General features: G+C 58.7%; 9 protein-coding genes across 9 annotated transcripts in view; 7 read left to right on the top strand and 2 right to left on the bottom strand.

The window, feature by feature from the left end:
* Nucleotides 1–2041: 2041 nt before the first annotated feature.
* On the top strand, nucleotides 2042–4862 carry PHYSODRAFT_285992 (hypothetical protein). The gene has a single exon (XM_009528611.1). It carries the CDS (start codon nucleotides 3435–3437, stop codon nucleotides 3921–3923), a length of 489 nt encoding a protein of 162 aa, XP_009526906.1. The 5' UTR covers nucleotides 2042–3434; the 3' UTR covers nucleotides 3924–4862.
* A 700-nt stretch (nucleotides 4863–5562) lies between these two features.
* PHYSODRAFT_315024 (hypothetical protein) lies at nucleotides 5563–6841 on the top strand (the record flags this gene model as incomplete). Its single annotated transcript, XM_009528610.1, has 3 exons — nucleotides 5563–5629; nucleotides 5821–5894; nucleotides 5996–6841. The coding sequence occupies 3 exons, from the start codon at nucleotides 5563–5565 to the stop codon at nucleotides 6839–6841; spliced, it is 987 nt and encodes a 328-aa protein (XP_009526905.1).
* A 779-nt stretch (nucleotides 6842–7620) lies between these two features.
* Nucleotides 7621–8892, top strand: PHYSODRAFT_315023 (hypothetical protein; the record flags this gene model as incomplete). Its single annotated transcript, XM_009528609.1, has 1 exon — nucleotides 7621–8892. The coding sequence occupies one exon, from the start codon at nucleotides 7621–7623 to the stop codon at nucleotides 8890–8892; it is 1272 nt and encodes a 423-aa protein (XP_009526904.1).
* An 82-nt stretch (nucleotides 8893–8974) lies between these two features.
* PHYSODRAFT_255637 (hypothetical protein) lies at nucleotides 8975–9424 on the bottom strand (the record flags this gene model as incomplete). Its single annotated transcript, XM_009528608.1, has 2 exons — nucleotides 8975–9080; nucleotides 9168–9424. The coding sequence occupies 2 exons, from the start codon at nucleotides 9422–9424 to the stop codon at nucleotides 8975–8977; spliced, it is 363 nt and encodes a 120-aa protein (XP_009526903.1).
* A 356-nt stretch (nucleotides 9425–9780) lies between these two features.
* Nucleotides 9781–11193, top strand: PHYSODRAFT_300772 (hypothetical protein; the record flags this gene model as incomplete). Its single annotated transcript, XM_009528607.1, has 1 exon — nucleotides 9781–11193. The coding sequence occupies one exon, from the start codon at nucleotides 9781–9783 to the stop codon at nucleotides 11191–11193; it is 1413 nt and encodes a 470-aa protein (XP_009526902.1).
* A 115-nt stretch (nucleotides 11194–11308) lies between these two features.
* Nucleotides 11309–12664, top strand: PHYSODRAFT_501483 (hypothetical protein; the record flags this gene model as incomplete). The annotated part of the gene is made up of 1 exon (XM_009528606.1): nucleotides 11309–12664. One exon carries the CDS (start codon nucleotides 11309–11311, stop codon nucleotides 12662–12664), a length of 1356 nt encoding a protein of 451 aa, XP_009526901.1.
* Nucleotides 12665–12718: 54 nt separating this feature from the next.
* On the bottom strand, nucleotides 12719–15029 carry PHYSODRAFT_285991 (diacylglycerol kinase; the record flags this gene model as incomplete). Its single annotated transcript, XM_009528605.1, has 2 exons — nucleotides 12719–14741; nucleotides 14818–15029. The coding sequence occupies 2 exons, from the start codon at nucleotides 15027–15029 to the stop codon at nucleotides 12719–12721; spliced, it is 2235 nt and encodes a 744-aa protein (XP_009526900.1).
* A 1206-nt stretch (nucleotides 15030–16235) lies between these two features.
* On the top strand, nucleotides 16236–16958 carry PHYSODRAFT_503102 (hypothetical protein; the record flags this gene model as incomplete). Its single annotated transcript, XM_009528604.1, has 1 exon — nucleotides 16236–16958. A coding segment is annotated over one exon (723 nt), but the record flags the coding sequence as incomplete, so codon positions are not given.
* Nucleotides 16959–18028: 1070 nt separating this feature from the next.
* The window catches only part of PHYSODRAFT_255752 (hypothetical protein), a gene marked incomplete at both ends in the record, with an annotated part of 3145 nt that continues 2609 nt past the window's right edge, over nucleotides 18029–18564 (top strand). The window contains 2 exons of the mRNA XM_009528603.1: nucleotides 18029–18100; nucleotides 18179–18502. Coding sequence (XP_009526898.1) covers nucleotides 18029–18100; nucleotides 18179–18502 — 396 coding nt within the window. The remainder of the gene's footprint in view (nucleotides 18101–18178; nucleotides 18503–18564) is intronic.

Genomic DNA, 18564 nt, shown 5'->3' with positions numbered 1-18564 from the left:
CCAGAGCGAATCTCCGCGCCGTGTCCACCGCCGCCTATGCGTGTTGAAGCGCTTAATCGAATTCGTTGGTCTTCGCCGCTGCCTCCGCCGCGAAAATCCTGGTCGGACTTGGCGAGATAGGATACTGTATACCTTGCACCTTGTCATCGGCGCTGCGAGTGCATCTAGTTTTGGACAGGAAAACCCAGCGCTGCGTCGCTGTCTACATGTGGAATCCAGCTGCTGCTCGCTTTGGCGTATACACGCACGTCCGCGCTGCGGCGAACGAAGGCGCTCTTCGAGCTGGCGATACAGTAGTGCACATGTATTAACAAGCAAGCAAATTGGGTCGGACATGCGCTTCAATGTGCGAGCGGTATTCGCGCGTGTGACCGCTTGTCCATTCCGGCAGGCAGATTCGCCGCAATTCGAAATCCACTCTACCGGTACGTACGGCGTACAGGATGTGATGTGAGATTTGACGGCGGCGATGTTGAATCTTGAACGGCTGCAGGAAGCGTGACGTGGTGCGGCACCACCGCTCCACTCGCACAGCACCGAGCCCCACACGCTGTGGCAGAACTGCGTGGAAATCAGCGAGAACCACATGCTACCCGCGCTGCATGATGACTTACGTGGGGGGATGCACTGCATCCCCCCACGTAAGTCGTCTAGCTACTGTACATGTAGTAGGCTTTAAACCGCTCGCCGAGCGGGACTTGGAACGCAGGCGAGAACCACATGGGGGATTGAATCTGGGTGCTTGTCGATCGCGGTCAAAGCGGCAGGAATCTGGGCTTGCCAGCGAAGTACCCACCACGACGGTCCGAAAGAACAGCAAACGCGCTCACTCCGGCGACCAGCATGGTACCGGTGCCGACTCGCTGCTCGTCACGCCGCGACAAGCTCGGTTTCGGACATGAGCACGAATAACGGCCTGCGTAACCTCAAAGACTGAGGCCGCTTACTTCCACCCACCGGCTTTAGCTTGGCGACGGGCTCATATGCAACGACAGCTTTCGCGCACAACGTGTTAGCACGACAACGCAGCGTCGCACTTATGGTTTCACAGGCACCGCCATTTTAGCATCATGATTGTCAAGCACGCTGGGTTCCGAAAATACAAAAACGCTCCGAGCTGCCAACATCGGAACTCCGCCGCCTGTGGGACTGCTGCCCCGTGAGCGGCCCGAAGACAGTTGAAATAAGAAAAAAGTATTCGCAAGCGACTCGCCCAACAACCGTGCCAGTGAAAACCAGGTTGCTGCAGACCTGGCCTCGCGTACTGATGGCATACAAACTTCAGTATATTCGTCTGCGAGCGTACTGTGAGTAAACGCGCGCTGATTGGCCAGCGCACACCGCCTCTCGAGGGCAAGTCGTGGCCGGCGGCCGTCACAAGCCCAGCCTCGACCAAGTCTCCACGCGCCGCCGACGGCCCAGCGAGCGCGAGCTCAGCACAGCCTCCAGGCCTCCGCGCCGGCGCCGTCCTCCTTCCGCGTCCCACGTGGCGCCGCGAAACCGCCGCAGTCCAGCCCTGCACAGGCCTCCTGAGACCGCGCCGCCATGCTGCACCCAACCAACGCGTTCCGGGACATGGACTCCATCAAGCAGAAAGTCGCAGGTAAGCAGCACAGCGGCCATAAATAGCTACAGCAGAGCATACGCTATTGCGAAACCGACCTGCCCTCCCATTGTTGGCGCCCGCGCCCCAAGCAGCGCGAAACGCGGCGTGTCTATGGGTTTCTGACGTTTTTGACGCCGCTGTCAATGCAGGCAAGCGCCCCGTGGTCTTCCTGGACTATGACGGCACGCTGTCGCCCATCGTGGACGTGCCGGACCACGCCTTCATGACGGACGCCATGCGCGCTGCGCTCAGCGAGCTGTCGTCCAAGTTCGTCACGGCCATTGTGACGGGCCGCTCCACGGAGAAGGTCTACAACTTCGTGCAGCTGGACAACCTCGTGTACGCCGGCAGCCACGGATTCGACATTAAGGGCACCAAGACGCGCCCCATCAACTGCCAGGTGGCCGACCACTACCGCCCTGAGCTGGAGCAGGCGCTGCGCGACTTGACAGAGCAGACTGCGCACATCGCTGGCGCTGAGCTCGAGGACAACGGACTCGCCATCTCGGTTCACTACCGTCACGTGAGTGCTGCAGAGTTGCGGTGGAGTTGTAGCTACCGCTCGTTACTGACGCATTGGTCTTGTGTTGTGTATTGCAGGTTGATCCGGCGCTGCAGAATGCGGTTGAGCAGATTGTGGACGACTACGTGACGTACCACCCGAGCCTTACGAAGAAAATGGGCAAAATGGTGTTTGAGCTGCGACCTCGCGTACGTCAATTTTTCTCCGAACAATGTTATCTTTACATCTAGAGCTGACAGCGTGTTTACCGTATGCAGGTCGACTGGGACAAGGGCCGCGCCGTCATGTACATCCTGTCGGAGCTGGGACTGGATGCGGAGGACGTCGTGCCGTTCTACCTGGGCGACGACGTTAGCGACGAGGATGCCTTCAACGCGCTGAACGGCCGAGGACTTGGCCAGGGTATCTCTATCATCGTTCGTGACCCCGAGGCGGAGAAGGTGGACCTGCCAGGCAACCTGAAGGAGTTGCCGGTGACGAAGGCGTCGTACTCGCTCCGCGACACCTCGGAGGTACAGCAGTTCTTGACGGAGCTGGCGAGACTGGAGTGTGCGTGTTAGATTTTCGCTCCCGGGGCGTAACGAGAGTGGCGGAAAGCTGAGAGCTGTCGTCGAGCACGCTGCCTTGCGGCCCGCAGCGTGCCTGGATGGAACCACGGCAAACTGGTACTAGTGGGGGCGATCAGTTTGCTCGACATTTACCTCATAACTTAATGCGGTACCTTTCATATTTGTACGTGCGTCTCAGTTGGTCTTCATTGTTGGCGCTGCATCATCCCCACGCTCACTCTTCGGGTTTGGTTGTGTAGCCATCTGAAATTCCATTCTGGGGGTGTAGTATGTAGTACACCCTAAATGTGTAAATCTCTACCAAAATCTCGATATTTAGACTTCCTCCTGGTCCATTTTTGCGGCTGAAAATCGCGCACCGCCAGACCACAGGTTACATCACCAGCGCCATCATGTCCGTGCGTGTGCTCCAAGCGTCCACGCGCGCCGCCGCGGCCGTCGCCTCCAAGCGCGCCACCGTCGCCACGTCCTCCCGCGCCTTCTCGGAGGTGGCCAAGGACGACGAGGCCGCCAAGGCCGCGGCCGCCGCCGCGGAGGAGAAGCTCATGACGCAGCTCCGCGCGCAGCGGCTGACTGAGGCCGAGCGCACCAGTGCGTTGCCTTCTGCTGCCCTCCATAATGCTGCCATAGTGGGGGACATAATACGACGCTGACGTTGTGCGTTCTTGTAATTGCTGCTGCAGTCCTGCCGCACCACGCGACGGAGGAGTGCTTCCCGACGATCGAGAAGTCGCCCATGCCCTACCCGGAGGAGGCGGCCGTCGTGTCCGGCACGGGCGAGTGGTCGGTGGGCCGCAAGGCCCAGCTCTTCAAGCCGGCGCGCAACCAGATGCAGAGCGGCATCCACAACACCAAGCACTGGGAGATCCGTTTTAACACCCCGCGCACGTGGGCCAACCCGCTTATGGGCTGGACCAGCACGGCCGACCCGTACATTGGCCTGGTGACCAAGTTCGACACCCAGGAGGCCGCTGAGCGCTTCGCCAAGAAGCAGGGCTGGGAGCTCGAGCTCGCCGAGCCGGCCCCCGTGGGCGACTACTACGGCAAGATCTCGTACTCGCACAACTTCCTGCCGGAGAACGTCGAGACTCTCATCAAGCAGAAGGGCAAGAAGTCGGCCGTGCAGTTCAAGCACCCGACCGGCCGCCGCAGCAACTGGGTCAAGACGCTCAAGTACCACGGCAACGGCGTCGTGGCGCAGCACGGCGGCGAGGCCAAGGAGTAAAGTACACACCGAAGCTAACGTGGAAGTCAACGAAAGCGCAGCGATGGAAGCAGGCAGCATTGTGGATCGGCGAAAAGTTCGACTGCCAGCATGCGCTGCTCTCTCTTCGTACTAAGCAGCTCAACGAGAACTCTTCAAACTGAAGCAAAAAGCTGTCACGTTATCGTACGAGTTTTGGTCCATTTTCATCTTGCATGTACGTAGCTGTGTGAGTTCCGAGGCCTAACGAGCTGATGCAGAAAAAGCTGATATATAGCCATGCAGCTTAGCTCTCACTTCCGAGTCCTAAGGCCGATCGTCGACGCTTAGACCGACACGTGCGACGGCTGAGGCTTCGCGGCCTGGGTGGTAACCACGGGGGCGGGGATCTGAGGCTGCTTCTGGTTGTAACGGAGCTCGGGCATGGCCTCAAGGTCCGCCTCTTCCTGCTGCTGAGCCGTCATGGTAGCGGCGCCAGTCGGCTTCAGCATAGCGGCCTTGTAAGCAGGGTGCTGCATCGACAGAGAAACATACAGGATGCCGTTAGACGTTGGAAGATCCAAACGTAAAAATCCAAGCAGAGTCCAACGTACCCGTTTGATGAGGAAGAAGTTGAAAAGGGCCAGGAAGAAGAAGCACACGCCCAGAATCCAGCCAATCCAGCCTTGTGAGACGGCCAGGAACGCGATGCTACAAGATGACAACAATTCGCCACGAAGCGACAGTCCACGTCAGCACAACCTCGTACTGTACCACCATACACACGAACGAAGCCAAGTACTGTATGGCCGCACCAGAGGATGTAGGACGCCTTGCCCGTGGCCGAGAACATGAAGCCAAAGTTCACCTTGACTCGGTCCGCGACGGACGGGAAACGCTCGTGGTTCTCAATGAACGCGAGACCAGCGCTCAGGAACCTGCAATAGACGAACATATCAGACGCTGCTTCACCTGTATCAGACTCCCGCCAGCTCAACAGCAGACGTACATGATGTAGATGATGACGAGGAAGTGCGAGTAGCTGGGCACCTCGAACATGCGGAAGAAGCACGTGACCCACAGGCCGCCGGCGAACACGAGGTTCACCAGGCGCATGTAGCCATTGATGCGCGCGATGTCCGTGTTGGAGATGCGGCGCTCCAGCTCGTCCGTGCGCTCCTTGAGGGCGGCGGGCATCTGCACCTGCGAGATCTGCGACTTGAACTGCGTCGAGAACTGGCGCAGCATCTCCTGGGCGGGGGCCGTGGCCGAGCCGGCGGCGGCAGCGACACCTTCTCCTCCAGCAGCTGCGGATGGGTCGGCGGCGGCGGGGGCGGGGGCGGGCGCAGCGGGCGCCGCAGTCGTGGAGGCCGTGGGTTCCATCATCGCGAGTGGTTTCTTCCTCTCTGACTGTGGGCGGCGACTGAGTGAAAGCTTTTCCGCCGAGCGACCACTTGGTCACTTGGCTCCGCACTGGGCGCCACCATACAAATTACCATATGCGGGGAGATCCGTTGGGAATCTCTCTGCAATCTGGTCACGGAAAAAAGGCCCCCAGCTCCCCCGCAAAAACGTGACATGGCTACAGTTTCGGTTTTTAGAAGTTTTGGCCAATCCGAAGAGGTGGCGCGTCTGGATTGGACAAAAATAGACGGTCACAACGCTTGTCAAAGGAGCGGCGATGGACGAGATCGCCAAAAAGTCCGCCGCGGCGTCCGTGGGCGCCTTCATCACCTCCTTCGTGGTGCGTGCAGCTGGCCAGCCGCGCAGGATAAGCATGATCAACTAGTCTCTCTAACGTCGGGACCACCGATGCGCGTGTGGCATTGTAGATCACGCGTAAGACCGACAGCTGCTTGGAGGTTTAACAAGGCAGCGTAGCGTTATGGAAGGCTAACCGCAAGCGTAAATGTATCGTGGATGCTTGGATCTTGCGCAGCGTTGGAGGTGGTCAAGACGCGCTTGCAGGTGCAGGCTCCAGCAGTCGTGCATGCCCCGCCTGCCGTGCAGAAGGTTGGTCAACCGCCTCTGTTTACCAGTGCTGGCCAGCCAAGTGCAGGCCGACCAGCTCTTGGCAATCAGCACATGACTAACTGGACGTCGTGTGCGCGCAGTGTCCGTACTACAGCTTCTCCAATGGGCTCATGGACACGATGCTGCCCAAGCAGCGGCTGCTGACGCAGTGCAAGTGCTCGCCGCAACAGATCTTCTCGCCGCCCAAGCCGGACAGCACGCTGTTCACGATGGCCCGCATCGTGCGGCTTGAGGGACCGCTGGCGCTGTATGCTGGGCTCCCGCCGACGCTGCTGACGGCCATCCCGTCGACTGCGGTGTACTTTACGTCGTATGAACTGCTCCTCAAGCGCTTGAAGACGACGTTCCCTGAGCAGAATCACGGACTGCTGGCAATGGCGTCGGGCAGCACGGCGCGCGCGGCCGCCGCCACGATCTTCTCGCCCTTCGAGCTCATCCGAGTGCAGATGCAAGCAGTTGCCAACGCACACCCATTTGCGACGTACGTGTGGCAGGTATGGCAAGGTGGAGCTCGGCAGCTGTTCGCCGGCCTAGGCGCCACGCTCGCCAGGGACATCCCGTTCTCGGCCTTCTACTGGTTCGGGATCGAGACGTCCAAAGAGTACTTGACGGATCGAGTCCCCATTGCGGACCCGCAGCGGAGGCGCGTCTCGGTCGCCTTCATCTCGGGTGTGCTGGCTGGCGTTCTCGCGACTGTCATCACTCACCCGTTCGACGTGATCAAGACTCGGTCGCAGCTGGTCGTGTTCTCCAAAGACATGGCTCCGGCGCCCTCGATCCGGCAACTGCTTCGGCAGATGTGGGCGTCCGAGGGCGCTCGTGGGATGGCTGCCGGCCTGGCGCCGAGGATCGTGAAGGTGGCGCCCGCGTGCGCCATCATGATCTCCTCGTACGAGGCCACCAAGCAGGTCTTCAACGTAGACTAGCACGATGTAGGTAGGCTAAGTAGTGTAGACCAAAGGTACCTCATATCAATGCACCAACTTGAAGTCAGTTTTCCCCTGTGGACAGCCACGAGAGCGCTCCCCGCGTGCGGTGGCGCCGGTGTAAGCCACAATTTTGCCTCGGATTTGCTCGTCAACGAAAGCGGCGGCGTCCAGCGCGCGACGAGCGCACCGAAACGCGGCCAACCGGGTGCACCCGCTTCACCGACCCCATTGCATTGTAGCAGCCGCAGATATGCGTGTGGAAGTCGAAGCGCAAGGCGATTCTCCGTGGGTGGCGGCGACCCAGCTGCAAGCTGCTGCCAAGAAAGCGTGGCGCTCCATTAGGGCGCCATGCGGACGAAAGAAGACTTCGCGCCGAGCATCCGAGCCACCTATCGGCTGGGCGTGCCGTTCATCTGAGTTTGGCGCCGCCGCTAGCTAATGCCGCGCGTATGGTAGCCATTGCGATTGCCCACAAGTTATGGGAACAGGGCCGGGGCTGGCCCGACTAGCTCGCTGACTATAAAATATAAGCCTCGCAGAATGAATATCGTACGATTCCGGGGCCCCCTACTGTTAGCTTCTGGATGGACCTGTCAGATCTGATTGGGGATAGCCCAGAGGGCACGATGCCTGTCGGCAGGCGTCAATTGGCAATTGTCGGCGTCGGCGGCACCTCGCTTTTGCCTGGCGCCACGTAATAGAGTTATCATACTGAAGTAGCCATGGTCCAGCCCGAGCAGCAGCATCTACACCAAGAGCATCAGCAGCAGCAGGGCATGAAGCAAAAGCCGTTCGATGGCACCGCCAGCGGCGTCTCCACGTGCGTCACGGGCTCGAGCCGCTCGGCCGAGGCCATCGCCGACGCCGACCCAGTGCTGGAGGAGGCGCCCTCCGGGTCGCACGCGCCGTCGCTCAGCTCCTCGTGCCTCTCGTTCGCCTCGAGGAAGCTGCGGAGGAGGCGCTCGCACAGCCGCGTGCCGCTCATCTCGGTCACGTCGCTCTACAACCGCCTGCAGACGTCGGGCGTCGTGCTGATCGACTGCCGCAAAGGCGCCGAGTTCATGGCCGGCCACCTCCCGGACGCGCTGCACTGCCCGCACATCCACACGGGCCCGCACCTGACGGCGCTCAGCTGCGCCGGACAAATGGCCAAGACGGTGGAGGACGTAGTGGAGCTCACGGAGAACGACAAGCTGCGCGAGAAGCTCGAGCGGAGGGACCTCATTGAAGTGGTAGTCATCGGCGGCAACCACACGGGCGCGTCCTTCCTCTACCGGATGGACTGGGGCTACCGCTTCGCCAAGATGCTCATGGAGGAGGGCCGCGTCTTTTCGGTCCGGTTCTTGGCGCAGGGCTTCCCTGCGTTCGCCAAGAAGTACAGCTTCATGCTCGTGTCGTCACCCTGGACTCTGCGGGATTCACAGGAGGAGAACGACAGCGACAGCAACACAAGGAAGCAGGAGCAGCAGGAGGCATCGGTGAACGCAGTGGCCAGTCCCACTTCGTCCATGCACTTCCCGAACGAAATCGTGGACGGGTTCCTGTACCTGGGCAACTTCTGGCAGGCCAACTCGGCCGAGGTGATCGACGCGCTGCAGATCACGCACGTGGTCAACATGGGCGCCATCACCGACCAGCGCAACAAGTTCGACCACGTCGAGTACCTGGATGTGGCCATCAAGGACAATGTGGACGTGGATATCGCGCAGGAGTTCGGACCCACTATCGATTTCATCCAGAAGGCGGCCGAGGAGAACGGCCGCGTGCTCATCCACTGCGTGCAGGGGGTCTCGCGCTCGTCCACCATCTGCATCTGGTACGTCATGCTCAAGACCAAGTGCACCCTCTCGGCCGCCTACAGCCACGTGCTCAAGTGCCGGCCCCTTATTTTCCCCAACCGAGGCTTCATGGCGCAACTGATTGCCAACGAGCGCCAGCTCTACGGAGACCAGAGCGTCGCCGAGGAGGAGCTGGACATGCTCCAGAATGGCCTCTTGCCGCCGGTGGACCGCAGCGGCTCGGCGCTGTGCCAGACTTTCCTCCCGTAATGAAGTGAATGCCATCTATAAGAATATATATTATTGCCACAACCGCTACGTATCGTGCCTTCCTCTTCCTTCTCCTTCTTCTTCACCGTAACGTGTGGAAAATGCGACCGTTGTGGTACTTGCCGTTTAAGAAGCGGCCTTGCCACCGCACTCCTTCCTTGTCCACATACAGACCTTCTCCATGCATTCTAACAGCAAAACAATACCACAAACAAGTTCCACAAATAAATCCCAGCCCCATGATTGGTCCAATAAGTTGAAGTTGGCGTCCATACTTGTTGAAGTGCCAGCCGCCCTCGTAGTGCGCGCCGTCGGCCCAGCGGTAGCTCCCGACGCCGTGGAAGGCGTTGGCCTGGAATTCTCCGTCGTAGATCGCGCCCGTAGCAAAGGTGTACACGCCGCGGCCGTGCATCTGGTCGTGCAGCCACTCGCCCTCATATTTCTCAGCCCCCGTCCAGAAGGAGCCGTGGGCCTGACGAACCACTTTTCCACCGACCAGGCAATACTCGCCCTCTGTAGCGCACGCGAGCATGAGAGATCAACTCCAGGAGAAGGTAATGCTCATTGACTAATGCTACGCTGACGTACTGTACTTGCTGCCGTCGCTGAACGAGAAGGTGCCGGTCCGGACCGCCTCGTCCTCCTCCTCTGCTGGCTGCTCCTCGTCCGGTTTCGCTGCGCTGGCTGTGGCTGCAGCAGCGGCTGCCGCTGCTGCTGCTTTGGTGTCAGCTTGCCCTGCCGTGGAGGCCTTCGGCTTGGCCACCATGTTAATATCAAGCTCGAGAATGAACCGCTATGAGCTCAAGTATCCGATGAAGAGACGCGTCGGTTCACGCGCAATAGCCTTGCTGCAGAATTGAGAGAAGAGCTTGAGATAGGAAGGAAGCCATGTCGCTCCAGGACTTCGTGCACAACTACGAGATGGAGAGTCTGCAGCTGGGGATCACGGCGCGGCGGGATGTGATGATGCGCGTGATGGAGTTCTTCCCGTCACCCGAGGACGACGGGCTCAGCAGCAACTTCCAGGCCACGTCGCAGGCGCTGGCAGCTCGGCGCACTGCAGAGAACCTCAAGCGCGAGGAGAGACCGGGGGCCATGCTTGTGCTGGCGGGCAACACGCGCGAAGGCTTCCACCATCGGCTGCGCAATATTCAGCTAGTGGCGCTGGCGAACGCCCTGCACAAGAGCAATGTGCCTGGTCTTATTGGTCTCGATCTGCGCTACAACAACCTTGGCGAGCACGAGGACGCATCATCCGGCCAGCACGAAACTGAGAATGGAGGAGAGGAGGACGAGGAAGGAGCACGCGACGAGCGCGAGTATCTTCTGGAAACCGCATCAAGTCTTGGTCGTCTACTGCAGCCTAGTCCGTCGTACCCGTGCCAGATCGCCGAGCTGAACCTGAAGGGCAATCGACTAGGAAGCGAGAGCTGCCGACTGCTCTGTACAGCACTCGACGCAGCGGGGTCGGCTTCCCCACTACGAAGGCTCAACCTCAATGGGAATCCGCTTGGGCCAATGGGAGGCCACGCCATCGCAGCGCTACTTGCGTCGACCTCGTGCCCACTACAGGAAGTCGACGTGGGCAACACGGAGCTCGACGTCTCCAATCTCATAGCCATAGCGCAGTCGCTGCGTGTCAACCGCAGATTGGAGGCGCTAAACCTGGACAACCCCATCATACGCACCAAGGAGGAGGAGGCAATCCAGTACATCGGCAAGGCGTTGCAAGTGAATCGAGTGCTGACGAATCTGAGCTTGGCCAAGCATCAGATCTCCGATCACGGCGCGCAGGTGCTCGCCGAACGCTTGCTGGACAACCGGTCGCTGCGGCGGCTTGTACTCCGCGCCAATAAGATTGGAAGTTCAGGTGCTTCTGCACTCGCAGCACTCATGCTGCGTCACCCGACGCTCGCCGAGTTTGATCTCAGTGCCAACCGAATTGGTGACGTCGGCGCCAAGGCCTTTGCACAGGTGCTCCGGGCCAACATGGCCACGCCTCTGGAGGTGTTGTCACTCTGCTCTACATCCCTCACCGACGAAGGCATGGCTGCAATCGCGACAGCTTGTTTGAAGCCCCAAAAACCCGAAGCTGGATCGCGTCTGCGCTGCCTGCTGCTCTGGGGGAACGTCTTTGGCCTCAAGACATCTCCGCTGGTGCTCGAGCTGTGCGAACCCGGAGGTCGGTTCCACGAGTACAACGTCGAGACGGACTTTTTGCCTCGCCTCATCGATGACGAAGTGCTTGTAGCGCACCAGGAAGCGTATCACTTCTCACAATTCGCGTCCCCGAAGCGGTAACCTGCCATGTGAAAAAGGCAACATTCAACCTGAAAATGTAGGTCGCAACCTAAACTCTAGCATGAAATTTCGGATACAAATTGGTTGACGCAAATTCATATTTTGACGGTGTCAAATGCTCCGACGATTCCTGCCCCGCCGCGCTCGCACCGCCATCGCTAGCGCGGCCCTTAAGGCTTCCGCCAATGCGAAAGCTAATTGCGTGCCTTTTCAAGTGTCCTGCAATGCTGCACACGAAGTTTGGGTTCCATCACGCGGGTATTTCTCTTTATACGGCCCATTGAAGCTCTCGACCTCCGCTGTTCCGGCCCGGTGGTTTTCGTCCCCAGAAGCGCCTACAAGCGGCGAATCCTTCACTTCGCTAGCGAATCAAGCGAAGCGGGAGATTGAAGTGATCCATGACGTGGTCGCCACCGCTGAGAACAAGCAAGAACTCGCTGAGCTGCGCGAAGAGGCTGCAGCTCCGGACCTTTGGGACGACGCGACTCGCGCTGCATCGGTGGTGCAACGACTGGGAGCACTGGAGTCAAGAGAAACAAGGGCAGAGGAGCTGCACCGTCGGTTCTTGGATACAAAGGAGCTGCACCTGATGGCGATGGAGGAGGAGGACGAACCGATGCTTCGCGAGTGTGTGAACGCTATGGCTGCAGTCCACGCTGATGCGCAGCAGCTCAGACTGGAGTTGCTGCTGTCGCATGAGAGTGATGCTCGATCGTGTTTCTTGGAGATCCAGGCAGGCGCTGGGGGAACTGATAGCTGCGACTGGACGGCGATGCTGGCGAGGATGTACGCGCGCTGGGGAGAGGCGCGTGGCTTTCAGGTGCAAAACGTTGACGAGTCTGTGGGGGAAGAAGCTGGATTCCGATCGGTGGTGTTACGGCTAGATGGCGCATATGCATACGGGTGGGCGAAAAGCGAGGCTGGTGTGCATCGACTCGTGCGTATCTCGCCGTTTGATAGTGCAGGTCGGAGGCACACGTCTTTTGCTCAAGTTCGAGTGTACCCGATGGCTGCAGAAGGCCGGTCGAGTGAGGAAATCGAGATCTCGACAAAAGACCTTCGTATCGACACGTTCCGATCCTCGGGCGCGGGCGGACAGCACGTGAATACGACGGACAGTGCCATTCGGATCACGCACTTGCCCACGGGCATCGTGGTGCAGAGCCAATCGGAGCGATCGCAGCACCGCAACAAGGCCGAAGCGCTAGCCGTGCTGCGGGCCAAGCTCTACCAGCGCAAGCTCGATGAAGAAGCTCGCAAGAAACAGCAATTTGCGCAGGGTCTTGGTGAAAATGCCTGGGGGAACCAGATCCGGTCTTACGTGTTGTATCCGTACCAGTTAGTGAAAGACCACCGCACCAACTACTCAGAAGGCAACACGGCGCAGGTTCTGGACGGCGACATCGATCACTTCATCGAGAAGATGCTGCTTCACCAAGCCGCGTCCAGCAGCAACGAGAGTGACGTATAGATAACTTCTATATATTTACTTGACGGCCTCTTTAGTTCCTTGTTGCCATGCTACTTACTTATCCATGACGAACGAATGTCTGTCATGAGTTGCCACTAAGGCTCGAGATCCTGTGTGTCGGCGAGATGCGGCACTGTCAGCGACTCGACGAGCGATTTCGACCAACAGGATGTCGCGCTGTCTCGAGGAGATGACGTGGGTGTGTTCTGCCCAGTCCAGTACCTCGCCGACCTTCTTGGTCACCACGTCGCGCTCTTCGACGGTGCGGCTAAGCATGAACGCCTGTTGCAAGAAGGAAATGTCCATCTCGCTGGGCTTTTGCAGCCATGGCTCGCCGTCGATCTGCACCGGTAGTGTTTCTTTCAGGGTCAAACTCACCGTCTTGGCCTGACACAAACGCACAGCCTTGGACAGACCCACTTGCATCTGTCCGAGGTGCAATGTGCCATACACAGCCACAACATCCAGCAGTCCGTCGTGGGGAGAAGAGGGGCCGAAGTGCGTGCTACTGGTGTCGATACTGTCGATGCTGCTCGCCCGGCTTCGGTCATCGTCGTCGTCGGTCTCGCTGGCGTCGGAGTCTTCGTTATCAGATTCCGCGTCGTCATGCCAGAGCTTGGATCCGCCGCCGTAGCTGTTGATATTGAGCAGAATGACGCCCTCCGTGCCTTCAGGTAGTGCGATGCGCTTGCCGTCGCACACGAGGTCAATTTTTTCGGGCAAACCAGCACACGTCCGGACAATGAAGTTCTTGGCGCCGAATTGACTGTACCACAGCTTATTGACAAACTGGCTCATGAACAAACCCGGCGAGCGTTCACGCTGTTCATGGAACTCCAGCGCCACTTGAGCATCCACACCAACACCCAGGTAGTTGTTGAGAACGGCACGCTTCTGGGAGTCGCCGATATTCACCTGCCATCGGTCCAACAGGCTCACGTGGGCTGCCTCCACCTCGCTAAGAATTTCACTCACGTCCGTCGGAGCCGAAAAGCCCGCACCCCAACCGAGCACACGAGCCAAGTCGTTGCCAGTACCGAGCGGCAGAACAGCGATTGGTGGCTGCCGCATAGCGCCAATCTCGTCCAGAGCGCCCAGCACCCAACCGACTGTTCCATCACCACCGCAGACCAAAATGCGCAGTCTCGGAAGTCCGATGAACCTACGCAGTGGCTCAATAGGGCTCTGATGCGATAGATCATACACCTGCAACGGGTTTAGCCACTTTCGCACTTGACGTAGCACGTGAAGCCCCATTTTGCCACCGCTGCGGCTGTTGATAAATACCAAGAGTGGGGTCGTTTCCTTCGGAGTCTCGAGCAGGTCGTACGGGAGGCCGTCCGATCCCGAGACTGCGTTGGATGCAGCCGCGAGTGCGCTTTCCCACCCAGTAGTGGCCTCACCCCGCGAACTACTTGGCGGTGGTGTGGCTTGCTCCCCTGTACCGCTGGCAGCGCCGCGTCGAAGTCGGATGTTGGACATCTTGGTCACTGCGATGTGCGCGGCACTACGCACCGAGTTGAGCGCCCGCTGCGACTTGGTCGCAATCGAGACCGGTTCGTGCAGAATGACACAAGACGGGGGCAGGATGAGGTTGGCGTGTCGCCCCAGGTCACAGCGACGAAGTAGCGGCGGCCGGTGCGCGCGTGCCAGCGCCTGCTGGAAGCACTCTTCGTGCACTCGCACGTGGCACCAGGCGCACTTGAGTCCGGACAGCGCCAAGATGCTGCCGCAGAAGAGGCCGCAGAGAGAGCACGAGTCCATCGGGTCGATGTTGCCCTTGATCCACATGTGACACTGTTGCTGGGGGGAGCTCAATGCATTGGTTCCATCTTTCTCGTCCAACGCAACGGCAGTAGGCGGCAGCACTCCAGCAGCTCTGCACACACACGACGGGGCCAATGGCAGCGCTGAGGCAGACGCAGAACCACCTGCAGCAGGAGGCCCAGCCACGCCCTTGTAGCGCATCGTAGTGGCCGCGCACTGCGCGTGCGCGTACATGCCGCAGATGTCGCACTTGACCACGTAGCTGCGGATGCCGTAGACGATGGCTTCGCACACGTTGCACCACTGCGGTCTGCGGTGCAGAAGCAACAGCGGTTAGTTTACAACCTATTATTCATTGACATACCATGTATATGTAGGCCTCGCACCCTGCCAAGTTGCCCGGGCGCCACTGGTGCTGCCCCACGACGTACGGCCCGTCGCGGAAGCTGCGCCACGTGAGGAAGAAGAGGAACTTGCGCACGCAGAGGAAGACGATGAGGCCCAGCGCCAGCCCCACGAAGGTGTAGCCCACCGAGTTGAACAGCGCCACTGCCTCGGGCGGCACGTAGGCCGACGTCGGCTCCAGGAACGACTCCATGCTGCCGCGGTGCCAGCGAAGCGCGGCCAACACGTTGCTAATGGTAAATGCGTCGAAGAGGCGTGAATGTGAAGTATGGTGTGGACCACCTCATGTGCAACATTTCTCTCCGGTCTGGTGTACCCATGAGAAATGACAGTACACGTATGAATGTTGTCGGTAAATACAGACCCTTAATTTGTGTGCCAGTACACGTATGCGGGAAACCGAAGCGAAAACTTGTGCTGAAGGCGTATGCCACCAAGGTACAACAGTCGTATGAACATAAGACCTCAAGCTTGGGTCGCAGAGGTAGCGCACCTACGAACGCGTTGCCTGTGGCTGCCGAGGAGGAGGGCGACGGCGTCATCATCCGCGCGCTGGACGCGCTAGCCCTTGGCCGCCGAGGAGGAGGACTTGGGCGAGAGACACGACGTCTCGCGTGGTGCTGATGGTGACCGGGGTGCCCGTGGCCGCCGAAGAGGAGGACTCCAGCGAGAGTGTCGTATTGCTCCTGGCTCCGCTGCATCTGGTCGCCGTGGACGGGGCCAAGTGCGAGGGGTGTCCATCTTTCGGCAAGGCGGTGGCGGTGCCGGGCAACAGTGTGACGCGGCCTGACTGCATCACTTGCTGCCCCCTGACCCTTCTCTTCATTAGAGGTCTTTAGCAAAACCGTCAATTCTTAAAATGCGTGTTCAACAGCTGGCCGGTTCCACCAATTTCGCAGTGAAACGCACTGGTTCCACAAGTTGATTTGCCGGAACCCACGAGTCGAACAAGCTTTTAACGGTGCAGTGTTGAAAACCAGCTGTTTGCTGTGGCTGGTAAATCGCATCTATACCGTCCTTAAATTGAACAGATTCACAACACGCTCATGTAGTACTCTGTAAGTTTGAGCTCCAGTACCTCCTCTTTGCCATGACATCAACGCCTGTGCCAGCGACCGCGAGCCGTACCAGTGCAAGCGACATCAGCGACATCAGCACACGAGCAGAAAGAAGCCCCCCAGCTCAACAGGATACCGCTGCAATAAGCTGGTCAGACAGCGACGAATGCAACGAGGACGGCGCACAGGTGCTGATACTACGTTGACTCACTCGGGGTCTTCGTCGGCACCAAAAAAGAGCGCATCTATTACGCATTTGGCACGAAGCCAGTAAGGGTGATGAATGCATCGTGGCTGCTGCTATCTCAACATTCCTGTGTGCTGACAGACAGTCAGAACAACTACCAAGAGCTCCGTTCAGCTTTAACGGACTATCAAATGACGAGTGTATCGACAAGTTTCGATTTGATAAAACGCAGCTAGCTACCCTTGTCAAGCTATTCGACCTCGGCGCCATTCGAACTCGAGAGCGTACGGCAGCTACTGGTGTCGAAGGTCTATGCATTGTGCTGTATAAGTTGGCAGTCCCAATGCGCTGGAGCGACCTTGAGTCATTTTTTGGTCGGAATTCGTGTGGTTTGTCGAATTTGTTCTTGCACGTGCTGGAGTTGCTCGACAGCAAATTTTCGGACCTCCTCTATTTCAATCACGATTACGCTGCGGAGAACTTACAAGCGTACGCCGACGCTGTTTTTGATGCTGGTGGGCTACTGCAAATTGTCTGGGCGTTTGTAGATGGAACCGTAAGAGGAATTTGCCGTCCAACAGCTCGCAATGTCCGTCGTGACGGCAAATACCTGAGCCAGAAGTCCGTCTACAACGGACACAAGCGCAAGCATGCGCTCAAATACCAAACTTTCTCGACACCGGACGGACTTATCACTCATCTATATGGTCATTTTCCTGGGCGTAACCACGACATCAAAATGTACAAAGATTCTGGAATTGCCGACGTCATCAGAAATGATCTTCGATTCAAGTCTTTCCGAGTGTCCGGTGATCAGGCATATGGGAAGGATGGCGTTCTATCGAGTCCTTTTGGGGGGGGGCTATTGCGAATCTAACTACCGATCAGAAGCGCGTCAACAAAAGCATGAGTAAGGTGCGCGTGTCAGTTGAGTGTGTGGTGTGGTAATTCCATTAAAATCCTCCTCTACCAAAAGGTATTAAAGGCACCAACAACACGCTAACCCGCAAAGGTAAGCGCTTATTGGATCAAAACCTGAAGACCAGGAACGATCCCTTACACCGGGTCGGTTGCAAGCGCCTCTGTGCACCTTAGGTTGTCTTCGGTCAACCCAAAAACCTGTACCGCTAGCCACGAGCTAAGGGTAGGATACTATGTAGCGCTTTCGCGCAACCCCACTGCAGTCCCTCAGAAAGGAAGGGTACCGGCGTGTTAGGCCTTATACAGGGGGACCAAGGTAAAACCTCGGTAGGTAGACTAATACACTCAGGGACACTCTAATCCCACAAATATATACTGAACGATACTCTAATACCGTTCCTGCCTCTCCGGCAGGAACTCTTGGCGCTGCCAAGGAAACTCTCGGTCAATGCACGATAAGCTCCCCGACAGGCATCCACACGCAGCCGAGCGTGTCCAGGCACAACAATAAGCTAGCTACACTTACCGAAGTCGGACTTGACCCTTGTTGGCTTTGGGGAAGACTGTCTTTTTATTACTGAGTTTTCTGAGGCCCTGGGGGCCTCGTTCTGGCCATCCTATGATGAGTCCTATGTCCCTATACAAATATCTAGTGTGAACGATCGCAATAAGGCGATTCCGGACACATCAAATGACGACTGCGGCTACCCTAATAAGTGCGGCCGAAGTACGTAACTAAATGCATCTGTACCTAAAAGTGGGTACCATGAAGCCTCCTATTAGGACCCGACGAGGCTTCGGCCACTGCCTGTCACTCTACCGAGGATAATGTCATCATCCAATCAAAAGCAGCCATCTCCGTCTCTCGCTTGACCTCGCCTTGATCGCCCCTTGATTGAACTTGATTGTCGGGCTGGCGGGTCAACAGCGTTGGAAACTGCCACTTTCCAATACCACAACTGCCCCCGCCTCGACGCGAGCCTCCCACGCTGGTGAGCGTCTAGGCGTCCTCAGTTCTTTGACTCCATGGCTCCTCCGTCGCGTGCATTCGCCGACGCGGCTGCCGCTGCTCTTCGGGCTCTCCAGTGCTCCGGACCGGTACGTTCGTCGCTCCCGCTGCCCTCACTGTCATTCGGATCCTCGTTGTTGACTCCATCTCTTTCTTGATCATCTCAGGGAGCTGTTTATGTCGCCACCGACACTTCGGGCCGTCGTCCGGCGCGCCAGGCTCGTTCGGCGGGTGCCCCCACCCCTATCGCCGCTGGTGCTGTGCCCCCAGCCCCGGCCGCGCCTGCAGGTGACCCTACGCTCATTCCTGCCGCCTCCAGGACCTCGGTCGACCCTCCACCGGCTCCTCCAAGTAGTCCTGAGTCTGCTGCTGGGGCGACCGAGACTCCCTCGCCGGCAGTTCCCAGTGAAGAGGCTCCCGACTCGCCGCCGACACCGCCGCCAAGCGCCAGCGCTCCACCGTCACCAACTCCCGCGCCTTCGGTCATGTTGGTAACTCGCGGGGCGTCGGTGGGGGGGCGAGGCAGCTGTAGGGGGTCGCGCCGGAGCTGGTG

This window comes from Phytophthora sojae (assembly GCF_000149755.1).
Source record: "Phytophthora sojae unplaced genomic scaffold PHYSOscaffold_4, whole genome shotgun sequence".
Taxonomy (NCBI): Eukaryota; Oomycota; class Peronosporomycetes; order Peronosporales; family Peronosporaceae; genus Phytophthora; species Phytophthora sojae.
Note: the sequence above shows the minus strand (reverse complement) of the source record. Positions and strands in the feature narration are given on the sequence as shown.